We start from the raw sequence: 14,275 nt of genomic DNA on the forward strand, positions 1-14,275 counted from the left end.
ACAGAAAGCCTCAACCTAATCAGAGAATAGAGTGAACATGACCCAGTGTAGCAGAAGATGGTAAGTGCTATGGGAGGAAAATAGAGCCAAGTGAAGGGAGTATATGTTGCAGAGGGCCAAGGGGAAATGGTTACAACTTTAAATAGGTTGGTCAGAGTAGATCTTATGGAAATGAAAGGAAGGAGTTAGCCGAGTGGATGTCTGGGTGAGTGCATTACAGCAGGGGGAGCAGTCTGTGCAGAGCCTTAAGGCAGGATTGTGCTCGTGTACAGGGAGGAACGAGGAGGCATGGAGGCTGGAGCAGAGAGAACAGGAGCAGAAAAGGAGAGTAGTGGAGGAGTCGTGTCATGCAGGACATGGCAGGCAATTATAAAGAATTTAGCTTTTGGGCTTCCCTGGTGGCGCAGTGGTTGAGAGTCCGCCTGCCGATGCAGGGGACACGGGTTCGTGCCCCGGTCCGGGAGGATCCCACATGCCGCAGAGCGGCTGGGCCCGTGAGCCATGGCTGCTGAGCCTGCGCGTCCGGAGCACCACAACGGGAGAGGCCACAACGGTGAGAGACCCGCGTACCGCAAAAAAAAAAAAAAAAAAAATTAGCTTTTTTCTGAGAGAAATGAGGGCCCATTGGATGATTTTGATAGGAACGATCTGGCTTAACATTTTAACAGAATTAGTTTGCCTGCTTTGTTGAGACCAGGCTATAGAGAAACACAAATGAAAGCAGGTACAGGGTTGTGATAGCAGCCTAGCAAGAAAACTAGTTAAGAGGCTATTGTGGTAAACTAGGCAGGAAATAATGATGGCTTTCCCCAGGCAGTGGAAGCGGTGCGAAGGCAGATCCTTACATTTCCTGGTGGATTGTATGTGGGGTGTGAGAGAAGGGGAGGAGTTGTGGTTTTTAACGGGAGCTGTGGGAAGGATGGAATTACCATTAACTGAGACGACTGTGAGTGGCAGGTTTTGTGGGGAGAGGTCAGATGAATTTTGAAGATGTTAAGCCGAAATGCCCATTGGACATATTCAAGTAGAGATGCTGACTACTAGGCAGTTGGATGTACTAGTACATAGGAACTGGGAGAGAATTCTAGACATGTAACTCCTCCCTAACCCTTTTTGTCTTCCAGAAATTTGATGATACATTTGGTCTACTAAAGACCACTCAGCTCAGTTGTCTACTTTGTAGTGGGTTTATTTATACACACTTTTATTTTTCTGGAATTCCAGTAGAATCTTGGAGCGGGGGAAGATAGTTTGACTGCTCAAATGTACCAACTTGAGTAAGAGGAGTCCAGGAGCTCATGTCACTTCCCGGCTCGCAGTACGGGTGGCCAGCTCTCCTCGCATCCAGTTTAATTCTTTGGCCTGACACTTAAGAGCCCACCCCACGATCTCTTTCCTCCCTTAAGACTGTCTGTACACCATACTCGGGTTCTCCCTCTGTGCTTCTCTGTAGCATTTACCTCTCTGTCCTGCCCTTCTCGTCCTTTCTGTCTTGTCCTTTTCTGTAGACTGTTTTCCAGGTATATTAATGGTTTTCGTTTCTGAACTCCTGTAACTTAACCACATGCTTTTTTATTGTTTGTTGTTTGCTTTACATATGAGTCTTGTCTCCACAGTGAACATTGTAGGCTACTTGAGAGTAGGGACCTGAATAAAGTTTTGAATAAAAAGCCAAGCAGTTCAGTGGTACTGAATTCATTTATATGTAGGTGTTGGGGCATAACAGGCAGACAGTATGAGTTCATAAGGTTGTTGGGACCATTAAATAAGACAATACGCACTCTTTTCATGCTGCCTGGGCTTTTCTGTCTGTGCTGTTTGGGAGACGGTGGGAGCCGTTCCTGAGGAGATGCTCTTTGAGCTGTGCCTTGAAGGGGAAGTGAACTAGGAGTTTCCAGTCATAGAATGGAAAAGCATTCTAGGCGGAAAGAGTCTATGTGTAAGAGCCAAGGGAGTGCGCACCACCTGTGTGACGTGAGTACTACCCCTCTTCCTCCGCTCCAGGACTGATGGTGCTATTAAATTAATACGTAAAGGGCCTTTATGCCATGCTAAGACATTGCTTTTTAATATTCTTTCCCTGTTTGTCATATAATAAGAAGGCATCTTGCTTTGTAAAACTTCAGTATTTTCAAGTTATAAGAAAAGTATATGCCATTTTCTTTTGACCTACATGCCAAACAATCTGTTTTTACTTATGGTTGAAAGATACTTGGGAAAAGGTACTACAACACCTAAAAATATCTGCTAAATTTTATATACACAGTGCTGGTCTTCACTTTATCTCAGCCAGCAGCTGTGCATGGCTGGATCTCGTTTTGTAGATTAAAAAACACAGTGGCAGAGGGATGTACAGCACACTCTAGTGAGACGTTTGGTTCCCAACAGAAATTATATTTTCAGAATTTATTTTGGGTAGTTATTTATATAAAAATAAATTTTCTTGTGCTTGATTTTATTTTCAGAGGCATGATAAAATACCCTTGGGACAACTTTTATTTCATAAGTTGAAAAAAGTAACTTTATCCTGTTACTTTGGCTATTTAACTGGATCTTTATACGCCGTTACTGGAAAATGTAGTAGAAGAGAATATTAGTTTGCATCATAACATTCACCTGCAATTTTAGTAGTTATATTTTCAGTATCAAGTTCATATTATAATAAACGTTACATTTCTGTTACTACTCTTAGGTAAGCTGTTAGTGGGTATCAGTAATTGATTTTTGAAGACTGGTAAATGATTCGTATTTGGTGAGCTAATAGTAATGGATGGGTTAGGAGGAAAATGATGTGAGTAGTGTGCTCCTTGAGTGTATGTGTGTATGTGTATGTGTGGTGTGCATAGCAAACTTGATAGGGTTTTTGCTCAGAACCATAAATTATAAATGGATTATTTTAATGAATAGCTAAAAATTCTTATTCTTCAAGTTATTTTTCTTGGCTTCTGACTGTTACAAAAAGGAAATGAATTGCTTAAAGAAAAGTTTAACGACATATTTAGAATCTGGTTTTGTTTGGGACCGTCCATTGCACTTTGAGGAACAGCAGTTGCGCTTTAGGGACATCAGTTGTACAATGTAAAGACAAGAAATGGCCGTCTACTTTCTGGTTTCTAAAATTTTATTGATGAGTGGTGTTACGGATTGAATAGCGTCTCCCAAGAAAGATACTTGAAGAAGTCCTGGGACTTCCCTGGTGGTCCACTGGTTAAGACTCCACACTCCCAATGCAGGGGGCATGGGTTTGATCCCTTGTCGGAGAACTAAGGTTCCCACATGCCGCATGGCACAGCCAAAGGAAAAAAAAAGAAAAGAAAGATATATTCTAATCTCCACTACCTCAAAATGTAACCTTTTGGAAATAGAGTTGTTAGTTAAGATGAGGTCATACTGGAGTGAGATGGACCCCTTTATCCAACACGACTGATGTCCTTATAAGAAGAGGAGAAAGTTACCGAATCAAGATGGCCGTGTGAAGACACAGAGACACAGAGAGAACACCATGTAAAGATGGAGGCAGAGGTTATGGTGATGCTTCTACAAGCCAAGGAATTCCAAGAATTACCAGCCTTCCTGCGAAGGAAGAGCAAGGCATGGAACAGATTCTTCCTTAGAGCCTAACTTAGAGGGAACCAACACTGCCAACACCTTGACTTCAGATTTGTCACCTCCCATACTGAGAGAATAAATTTCCGTTGTTTTAAGCCACCTAGTGTATGGTTCTTTATTATGGCGACCACAAAAACTAATACAGGAGGTAACTAGCTTAGTAGACCAGCGAAAGCTAAAGTAAGCCAGGACAGAGAAGAGAAGGGTTGAGTTGCTGTGGTGCCTCTCAGTGGCAAGGCATTTCATCATGCTACACGTAGGAGGGTTAGGTAAGTCTTTATAAGGAGGGTTTAGCTACCCAGATTTTCCCCACAACACCCAAACGGGAGACTAGAGATTTATTATCTTCTAGAGATGCTCTAGACCAGTGCTGTTCAATGGAAATGTAATGCAAACTACATGTCATTTTAAAGTCTTCTAGTGACCACATTTTTGAAAGTTTTAAAGAAACCAGTGAGATTAATTTTATTAGTATATTTAACCCTATACATCTAAAATATTATTTCAATAGGTAATTGATAAAAATTTTAGAGGTGTTTTTGCACTCTTTTTTTTCATACTAGGTATGAAAAATCTGGTATGTGTTCCAAAATCTGGTATGTGTTTTTATATTAAAAGCATATCCCAATTCAAACTAGGAGCATTTGAAGTGCTCAATTTGCAAACATACAGCTAATAGCTACCGTTTTGGACAGCATCGCAGTGTAGGCTAGGAGTTGGCAAACTATAGCTCGCTGGCCAAGTCCAGCCCTGTAGGCTGTTTTTGCATAGCTGAGAGCTAAGGAGGGCTTGTACATTTTTGCAGAGTTGTTTTTTTAAAAAGGAAGAAAAAAGAATATGGACAGAGATACTCTCTGGCCCTTTTCAGCAGGTTGGCTGGCTCCTGGTAAAGCCTGAGGTATAGGAGGCACAGCTGTGAAGGTGTGGGTGAGAGGCCATACTGAAGAGAGATGAGTGAAAGTCAGCCAACTTGGTCTCTTTCCTTTGCTCAGCTCCCAGTCATTGGCAGCCAGACCTGTAGAACTCAGGTAAGGAACTTGAAGAGTCCTCCTCCGGAAACTTGGCTCGGCCAAGAGAAAAGACAAAGATATTGACACCCAAGGTCCCTCCCATTGAAGCTCACTTATTTAAGGGCTTCTGATCAGCTTTAGTACCACTTATGAACATGAATGGACAGCCAAGGATCATCATACCTTTAAGGACAACTTTTATAACATGAAGACAGATCAAAACAAACAGAAAAAATTGAAATTGGAGGAAACACGTAATAACAGGGAACAGAAGAAAACCTAAAAAATGATATAATAGCTTCAGAGAACTAAGAATATATTTTATTCATAAAGCAAATGTTTGTAGTTATTTAAAAAGAATCAGAGTGTAAGAAAATGTACTTAGAATTTTTTTTAAAAGCATTAATTTTAATACTAGGAGGTTTGAGAAATAAGGTTGAGGAAACTGCCCTGAAAATAGCTGTAAAAGATAGATAGTACCTGAGGAAAAAAATAAAAGAAGATCAGATTAGGAGGTCCAACATCTAAATATGAGCAATTTTAGGGGGACAAAACAAAAATGTGAGGAAATGGAATCTGCAAATAAATAAGAAAATTTCCTGGAACTCAGTGACTTGATTGTGGTCAGGGGTGCCGACTTTTTCTGAAAAGGGCCAGACGGTAAAGGTCTTAGACTTTGTGGGCCACGAGGTCTCTGTGACATTTGTTCAGCTCTTCCTTTGTAGCTTTGCCATAGACAATGCGGAAATGATGGGTGTGGCCAGATTTGGGCCATGGACTGTAGTGTGCCAGGTCCCCTGGTCCAGACTGAAAAGATTCACCAAGTGTCCAGCCCAGTAAGTAGGAAAACATAAAAAGATCTACCACCAAGGCATATCACTGGGATTTTAGAATATTAGAAGATTTTAAAAGTGGGGGGAGCTTCAAATTCCTGAGAAGTTACTTCCAATCTAAAATTTCCTCCGCACAGTTTCCTAGGAAGCTACTGGAAGATGTATTCTATTAAAATGAGAGAGTAAACCAAGAATGATGATACCATGGGAGGAGCCAGGAAACAAGGAATCCAGTGTAGGAAAGAGATAAGGGAATTCCCGGCTTGACTAAGGCAAAAGCAAAACCTAGGGACCCAGCAGGTCTGAAAGTTATACAAGGGGAATAATAATCCCAGCACCGAAGCGGGGAGTTGGTGCGTTGAAAGTGTATAGCCCTACAGTTAACCTTCAGAGGCAGGATGGACCAAAAGTTTCTGGGGGGAAAGAAAATAAGCAAACAAAAAATAGATCACCTGATATACTTGACCCTATTGAGAGGATTTACAGTTCTGATGGAGAGTTAGGGGTCGGTATAGAGAAAAAGAATCAAATGTAAAAGGTAGCCATTTGTAACACCAGGGTTAAGAAAGGGATTGTTCTGGAAAGTAAATACTGTCAGCCGTGAGTAAGTTAGATGGATGCTGATGTATCCAAAGTACTGTCATGATTTTATTGGGAGAATGAAGAAGGAAAGATTTTAGGGTGTTAGAGGGTATAGGAATTAACTCATTTGTGTAGTATGAAGTCAGTAGATAACTTCTGAATCTGAAAGACTAAGAAGTATTAGTTCTAAACAGATGAATGTATTTAGTTAGAAACGTGAGATAAGTATCAAAGTGTTGAAAGTAGTTGCTTCTGGGGAAAGAAATCAGAAGTGGTAAGGGTTGAGAAGAGGATTAGTGTTTTGTTATAAACTTTGTAACACTCTTTGACCTTTTAAACTGTGTATGTATTTTACAAGTTTAAATTTTAATGAGGATAAAATTGAGTTGATAAAACAAATGTTTACTTTAAATGTTAAATCTCATTAGTCCAATACTTTTACTATAGTAATACAATGATAGTGTAGTTTAGTTTTCTATTCATATGTTGTGTAGCATTTGTTAATATCAGTTTTTGGTTCTTACTCATATTAATTTGGCTTCCTTGGCTGACTGTGATGAAAAAACATATTCTAAGAAACATGAGTCAGTCCTGTGTCAGTCTCAACATGGAACTTAATGTAGTTACTATCTATAAATAGTTTGCAAATCACCACTATTGCCTGAAAGTTATAAAAGGGGAATAATAACCCCAGCACAGAAGCAGGGAGTTGGAACAATGAGAATGTACAGCCCTCCGATTAGCCTTCAGAGGCAGGATGGACCAAGAGTTGACCGCCTTCTCTTGTAAGTATTGTCTCTTGCCTCAGGAGCTTTGTAATATTAAAACTTAATTATCTTGTTTAGTTTTATCCATTTTTCGTTTGTTTGCTGATAGAGAAGTGAAATGCCCACATTTTATTTATGCAGTTTTATTTTCTGACAGATGTCGGTAGCATTAGTGTTACTAAATGTTATCAGCCCGGAACATTTTTCCTAATCTGCCCTCCTACTTCGTTATGTCAAATGTAAATCACTCTTCATTTACCTAACACTATTTTTTTGTTATACATAAGGCTGAATGAAATGTGTTTCAAATTTTTGTTATACAGGTTTTGCTTGCTTTAAGAAAAGTAAGCCTTTGAGTTAAGATAAACTAAATATGTGTTCAAATATATAAAAAAGCTATTAATCTCGTTGGCTGGTGCTTCGTGCATCTCTTTGCATTTGGGGGATAGCTCTTTTGGGTGAGAAATTCAATAGGTATTTTGGTGGTGGGAAGAATTTTTCCTGATATTTTTTAAATGCTCTTGGTTGCTATGATATTAGTCATTTGCACTATATTGTTTTCTGAAAAAAAATGTTTTCTCAGAAAGTTTCAAATTATTGTAAAATGCATATCCTAACTTAAAAAGAAAAATTAGTCTTCCAGAATTTTTCCATAATGCAGAATTAGGGCCCTTGTACTTTGAAAAAATCTTCAGATGAAAACAGTCATTTGTAGACAGAACTCTAGTCATGTGCATTTCCAGTATGTGAGTTGGCAGTGGTGTTCTAAGAAAAGCAGAATTTATACATTTGGAAACTGTCCCCCTAAAAAGATATACAGATGTCTTGCTTTAGAAGTCAAAACATGAAAGTCAGAAGATTTATATATACCATCCAATTTAGGTGGAATTATTCATTCCACTAAAGATTTGTAAGCCTGAGATTTTCTGTTTGACACACAACTTTGGGAAATATGTTTAGATGTGCTTCTTTTTAGTAAACAGGCTAAAAATTAGAGGCTTTGAACAGTTTCCTTTCTTGCATCTTTCTTACTTTCAAATCAAGAAAATACACAGTCATCAGACTCTCCTACAGCTGTATGAACTGCCTACTTCAATCATCTATCAGTGAACTTGGGAGATCTCTCTGGCACTGTGCTCTTTCCCTACATCAGTAGATACTCTTTTATTTATAGACTGAAAACCCAGAATATTATGACGTGTGGAACAATCTTTTAAGTCAGGACACCCTAGTTGTAAATGCCGTTATTTAATAATTCTTTCAGATTCACTTTACTCGTACCTGGCCTTCTACTTGTGCTTTAAGCTTACTTTTTGTGTTAAAAGCATTATATGGTCTAGAGAAGCAGCCATTAACTTGGGGGTAAAAAAACGAAGAACTTGGAGTACTGTGTGGTTCAGCTGTGAACAGTGTTTACATTATCATATTAATAATGTAAACTCTGTATGTTGATTTAACTAGAAATCAGTATTCTCCCATGACTATATTGGGAAAAGCCTGTGTGTGGTGAGGGAGTTACAAGAGATATCTTAAAAGCCAGTAGACATGTATAAAGTTAAAATAATCAAAAGAATTGACATATCTAAAGAAACAGCCAAAAGAATTGATAGTAATTATCTCTGATATGTTGGAAACTGGGGTGGGAGGGTTGGAAGAGTGAGCTGCTAATTTTTTCTTACAAACTTAAAAACTGTGGGCTTGTATTATTTTGATAAAATGAAATGAAAGAGGTGGCACAGGAATGTAACAGGACCTAATAAATTGGATTTTTTAATCATAGATCTTGGTGCAGCTACATTAAAAGTTAAATACTTTCCCTTAGCTTCTGTTTTCAAATATATTCTAATTAGAATAATATGGGTATATCTTTTGTCTTCTGGACCCGAGAGATTGCTTAGAGTATTATCACATTTCACGTGCTCTTATTTTTTGATGCATGTTGTATATTTCAAATGTAATATAAGCCCTAGCTGAGTTTATTCATTAGATGCAGGTTATTCAATAATAATAACTTTGTCTAGTTTATTATTAAAAACATTCTTCTGAACATACCTAATTTCTTGCCCTCATCCCTACAGTGATACTGTTATCCCTCAGAAACTTTGACCCCTAATTTATCAAATGGTATAATGAAGTCAGTACCGTACCGTAAAAACCAGATTTTATTATTTAGTTGTCAGTATTTTAAGCAACTGTTGGGTTGGCCAAAAAGTTCATTTGGGTTTTTCGGTAACATCTTACAGAAAAACCCGAGCGAACTTTGTGGCCAGCCCATAATCAGCACTACCATAGGTGTCTTCTGTTTTCCTATTGCACTGATGAAGTACGATGATCTGACCAGAGAGAAGCTTTGTGTTGTTGTCCCAGGAGTGGGATTGGGCTTCTCCTTTGTTTTATAGTCAGTTCAGGAACCATGAAGGGGAGGGATTTCTGGAAAGGTCTTACTGGCTTTTTGGTAGTGTTGGGAGGAGCAAAGGGCAGCACGCGCATTCTGTCATGAAGCTCAGCCTCCAGTCAGAATCCAGCCAGTTTATTAGCCAGTCCAGGGAAAGTCTCAGTTTGAAACCTCCAAATAAATATTACTATAGCTCACATTTATTGAGTTCCTATGCTTCAGGTACTTAGTAAAGAGCTGTCGCGGTATTATCTCATTTAATCTTCCCCACAATGCTGTGAAATACTTTATGCGTAAGATGAGTGTAACTTTTTTTAAATCTTAGGGCGAGTTAATTTTTTTTAATTAATTAATTTATTTATTGGCTGCATTGGGTCTTCGTTGCTGTGCACGGGCTTTCTCTAGTTGCATTGAGCGGGGGCTACTCTTCTTTGCGGTGTGCTGGCCTCTCATTGCAGTGGCTTCTCTGGTGGAGCACAGGCTCTAGGTGTGCGCGCCTCAGCAGTTGTGGCACGCAGGCTCTAAAGTACAGGCTCAGTAGTTGTGGCACATGGGCTTAGTTGCTCCGCGGCATGTGGGATCTTCCCGGACCAGGGCTCGAACCCGTGTCCCCTGCATTGGCAGGTGGATTCTAAACCACTGCGCCACCAGGGAAGTCCCCAGGACAAGTTAATTTTTATAGCAAGATAATTGTTTAAGTCCAGGTGGATACTTGGAGACATTTTCATGCTCTGTTACGTTATATATGAAAGGTAAAAAGCAAACTGTTACAGAGCCACATCCAGGAGGCTTCTGCAGGTTTGTAATATAACCACAAAGAGATTTTTGTAGTCATCATTTGAAGTCCTAGAGTTGAAGAAGATCTTTAAATCTGAGTAAATACTGAGACATTCTATACTTTCTTAGATAAGAAGATAAAAAGATGTGAATGTTTTTCTAGCTGATCTTCAAATTTAATGAAACGTTAATAGAATTGAGAGCATACGTCTTGGCAGAAAGGGTAAATTTAACAAAGTGATACTAAAATTTACCTAGAAAGAGTTAAATATCTGAGAATCACCTAGAAAAACTCAAAAAGAAGAGTAATAAGGATGGCTTCACCCTACTAAATATTAAAGTATACATCAGATATCAAAGGATCAAGATACTGGTGCCACGCCAGACAAATAGATCTATGCTCCAAAACATTCTGGAACTTCAGTAACAGTCAACACATGTAAAGGTGGCATCTTAAATTAAGTCTATAAACTATTCGATAAAAGGTGCTGTGATGTAGGTCACTACTTCACATGTCAAGCCCAAGATGAGTTTCATATGAACTAAGGATTTTATTGTAAAAAATAAAAGTATGAAAAGAAAGTGTTAATAATTATATAATCTTGCTGTGGGACAGGACTGCCTAAGAAGGATATCAAAAGCAGATCACATAAAGGAATAATATTACTAGCTTTTCTAGGTAAAATTAAAAGCCATATTACAAAACAAAACTTTAAAAATCAAAGACATAAAAAAACGTAATAAAAGTTAATGCATATGACTAACATGTGACAAAGGGTTATTATCTTTAATATAGAAAAGAACTCTTTCAAATGAATATGGAATATTAACTATCCCAAGAGAAAACTGGTCAAAGAACATGTGCACTTAATACTAACACAAAAATCAGTAAACAGATTGCAAAGTACTTAACCTCAGAAGTAATCAAATAAATGAAAATTGTTATATGATATCAGTCATATTAGCAAAGATTAAAAGCAATGATGGTGTTCAGTATTAGTGAGGGGAAAGGAAAGTGGGCGTTCTCATATACTGTTGGGCTTCTGTTCCTGAAGACAGTTTGGAACCGTGTGTCAGAAATGTTGATATTTGTATCTTTTCATTTAGCAAATCTGTGCCTCTGGTGATGATCCTTAAGAAGCAGGTAGAAAACGGTTCAAAGATACATGAAGATAAATGTTTATTGTAGTATCAGTAATAGTATTAGGCAAACTTACGTAGTACCATAGGAGACTGCTTAAACTATGGACACCTAAACAATGGAATACTACTCAGTTATGAAAAGTAAAGGTGCAAAACTGTACTTAGTGCCTTAGAATACCTTTTATAATATATTAAGTGGGAGAGAAGAAAACAGATTTCAGAGTGGTAGGGACATATTCTAATTTATTTTGTTTTTAAGGTTTATATGCATATTTTGACATGTGGAAAAGTCTGGAAGTATGAATGCCAAAATGTTAATTATACTGACCTCTGGATATGAGACTTAATATGATTTAAAGTTTATTTCTTCTTAGGTCTGTTTTTCTTTTCCATTCACCAAACATTTATTGAGCTAGTGCTGTGACTAGCCATTGCATTTTCTAAAATGATAAAATATAATTTATACAGTAAAAATTTGATGTTTTAGGGAGGTAGTTACCATTTAGAGATATTTCCATTAAATGATTGAAATAATGTCTTGGTCATTAAAGTGGTATGTTCAGTTATTCATTTATTTGCAGCACTTTATTCATGAAAAGTACAGAATAAAATGAGACATTAGTGTAATGTGCTGAAGCAGCCCAAAATGATCCTAATAATAGAAATTATTTTCATTCGTATGAAACATAAGCCGTCTCTATCTAACGTAGTCTTTCTTCACGTGGAGAGATGTTGATTGCATGGTCTACACTGCTTTGTATTTAAATCAGAACTAAGGTTCTCATAGGTTCATTGTGAAAAGAGTGGGTTTTTAATGGTGAGTAGCCACAGTTGCATATTTTTCATTTCTTAATTTCAGGCAACTACAAGAACAGCAACGACAAAAGGAGCTGGAGCGGGAAAGGCTGGAGAGAGAAAGAATGGAAAGGGAGAGATTGGAGCGGGAGAGGTTAGAAAGGGAAAGGCTGGAGAGGGAGCGACTAGAACAGGAGCAGCTGGAGAGAGAGAGACAAGAAAGGGAACGTCAGGATCGCCTGGAACGGGAGAGACAAGAGCGGGAGAGGCTGGAGAGGCTGGACCGGGAAAGGCAAGAACGAGAGCGGCAAGAGCAGCTAGAAAGGGAGCAGCTGGAATGGGAGCGAGAGCGAAGAATGGCAAATGCCGGTAAGAAGTTGACCGATTGTTCCGTGTTCCTGATGTCTGAGCTTGGATGGCAGTGGCATTTTGTGTATTCGTGTATTAGAAAGAATATTTCACATTTGAGGTGCTTGGGATTAAGCAATACGATTTGAAATTAGAACAAATATGTGGCTATTGCTGCTTTAACATTTTCTTTTTTTTATTTCTATTGCTTTTATTGCTTGGAGACTTAAAGAAAGCTCCAGGAAATTTTTATTCTGGCATTCTAATTCTTCGAACTCCCTATAAATTGGCTATAAAGTGTAAGTGTGTTTTTATGGGAAATTTTTATATTAGATGAATTTGGAATATATTTCCCTTCTGAGAGTGCTTAAATTGTCTTGAATACCGTAGCATTCCAGAAATTTGATTGTATTCTGAAGTTTTTGAAGGAGGAATTAAAAACAGTAGGTTAAAAAGTATCCTCTCTAGAGCTAACTAGTAATTTAAATATATGCAAGTATTGTGAAAAATTAGTAAAAATTACTAAATCTGATGGAATTTTATTGAAAGACATAAGGGTTAAGATATGACTGAAAATTTGAGGTATTTTGACATTCATTAAAATTAACATTTATTATAGGATTTAAGAATTATTATTTTATTCCATATGGCCTATATCTAAAGTTTCAACATGGGTCGATTAAATACTGGTTGATGGGTTTGTTGTTCGAGTTCATTCATTTGCTTTTGATTGCCTAATTGTTTTCTGGAGTTATAGCCAACAAAACAAAACTTTTCCACAAATAAACATTGGATTTGGGGGTTTCTAGCCCTTTACGATAAACTTTTTGCTAGTTTCTCTCTTTATTATTTAAAAAAAAAAACAACTAAGCTTACTCTTCTTTGTGGTCTTATTCATGTAATGTTAATGTCCTTTTAGTGGACGAAATAATGAAAATTAAGACTACGATATTTTTCTTGTAAAGAATAAGCTAATCAGTTTAATTTGTCAGTCAACTTGTTAGAGTAAAAGAAAACTTGTCCTCTTTTGGATCTTAGAATGTATTTATAAGTTAAGACATTTTGGAGTGAAATTAGTTATTTGCCCATGTGCTTATTCTCTGGTACTAACTGTAGTCTACATTTGTACATTTTGTCTGAATGCTGGTTTTGTGGCTTTACTAGCTCCCTTTTTCTCTCTCCTTTTTTATCCTGTCTTTCGCCGCTGCTTTCCACCTCTGTCCAGCTCCATCCTCCGACAGCTCCCTGTATCATGCTCCACTTCCTGAGTATGCCAGTTGCCAGCCTCCTTCAGCACCTCCTCCATCATATGCTAAAGTCATCTCAGCTCCAGTGTCAGAGGCCACTCCTGATTACGCTGTAGTGACTGCTTTGCCACCCACTTCCACACCCCCTACACCACCACTTCGACACCCCGCGACACGTTTTGCAACATCTCTAGGTTCAGCCTTCCACCCTGTTCTTCCCCATTATGCTACAGCTCCTCGTCCTCTGAACAAAAACTCTCGACCTTCTTCTCCTGTGAACACACCCTCTCCTCAACCTCCAGCTACGAAGCCCTGTGCCTGGTCTACTTCCAGTTTCTCGCCCCTCCCTCCGTCTCCTCCAGTAATGATTAGCAGCCCCCCAGGCAGAGCTACTGGTCCAAGGCCTGTCCTCCCCGGTTGTGTTTCTTCTCCTGTGCCCCAGAGGCCTCCATCACCAGCGGCCCCCAGCGGGCTGCTCGACTCTGTCACGTGTCCAGTGTCTCCACCGCCTACCTCAGGGCCAGCTGCGCTGCCACCGCCTTCCCTCGCACCACTCTCACACTGTGGATCTCAAGCCTCTCCTCCTCCCAGCACCCCTGTTGCCTCAACTCCCTCATCCAAGCCTAGTGTTCTCCCTTCTCCCTCTGCAGCTGCCCCTGCCTCTGTGGAGACTCCTCTAACCTCTGTGCTGGGAGACTCCTCTGCTTCTGAGCCAGGCTTGCAGGCAGCCTCTCAGCCGGCCGAGACTCCAGCCCAGCAGGGTAAGGCT

General features: G+C 39.0%; 1 protein-coding gene across 10 annotated transcripts in view; it reads left to right on the forward strand.

Annotated features, from left to right (window-relative positions):
* The window catches only part of ENAH (ENAH actin regulator), a 156,168-nt gene that overhangs the window by 119,748 nt on the left and 22,145 nt on the right, over positions 1-14,275 (forward strand). For 5 of the 10 annotated variants that reach the window (XR_007475440.1, XM_033430397.2, XM_033430395.2 and 2 more), the window contains 2 exons: positions 11,976-12,280; positions 14,157-14,267. Coding sequence is in view for 9 of the 10 variants with exons in the window: in XM_033430397.2 (XP_033286288.1) it covers positions 11,976-12,280; positions 14,157-14,267 (416 nt within the window). In the remaining variant the exon portion in view is untranslated. Of the gene's footprint in view, positions 1-11,975; positions 12,281-13,484; positions 14,268-14,275 lie in introns of all 10 variants that reach the window. The other 5 variants (XM_049705725.1, XM_049705721.1, XM_049705722.1 and 2 more) reach the window with 2 other exon arrangements.

The sequence above is a fragment of the Orcinus orca genome, chromosome 1 (assembly GCF_937001465.1).
Source record: "Orcinus orca chromosome 1, mOrcOrc1.1, whole genome shotgun sequence".
NCBI classification, from domain to species: Eukaryota; Metazoa; Chordata; class Mammalia; order Artiodactyla; family Delphinidae; genus Orcinus; species Orcinus orca.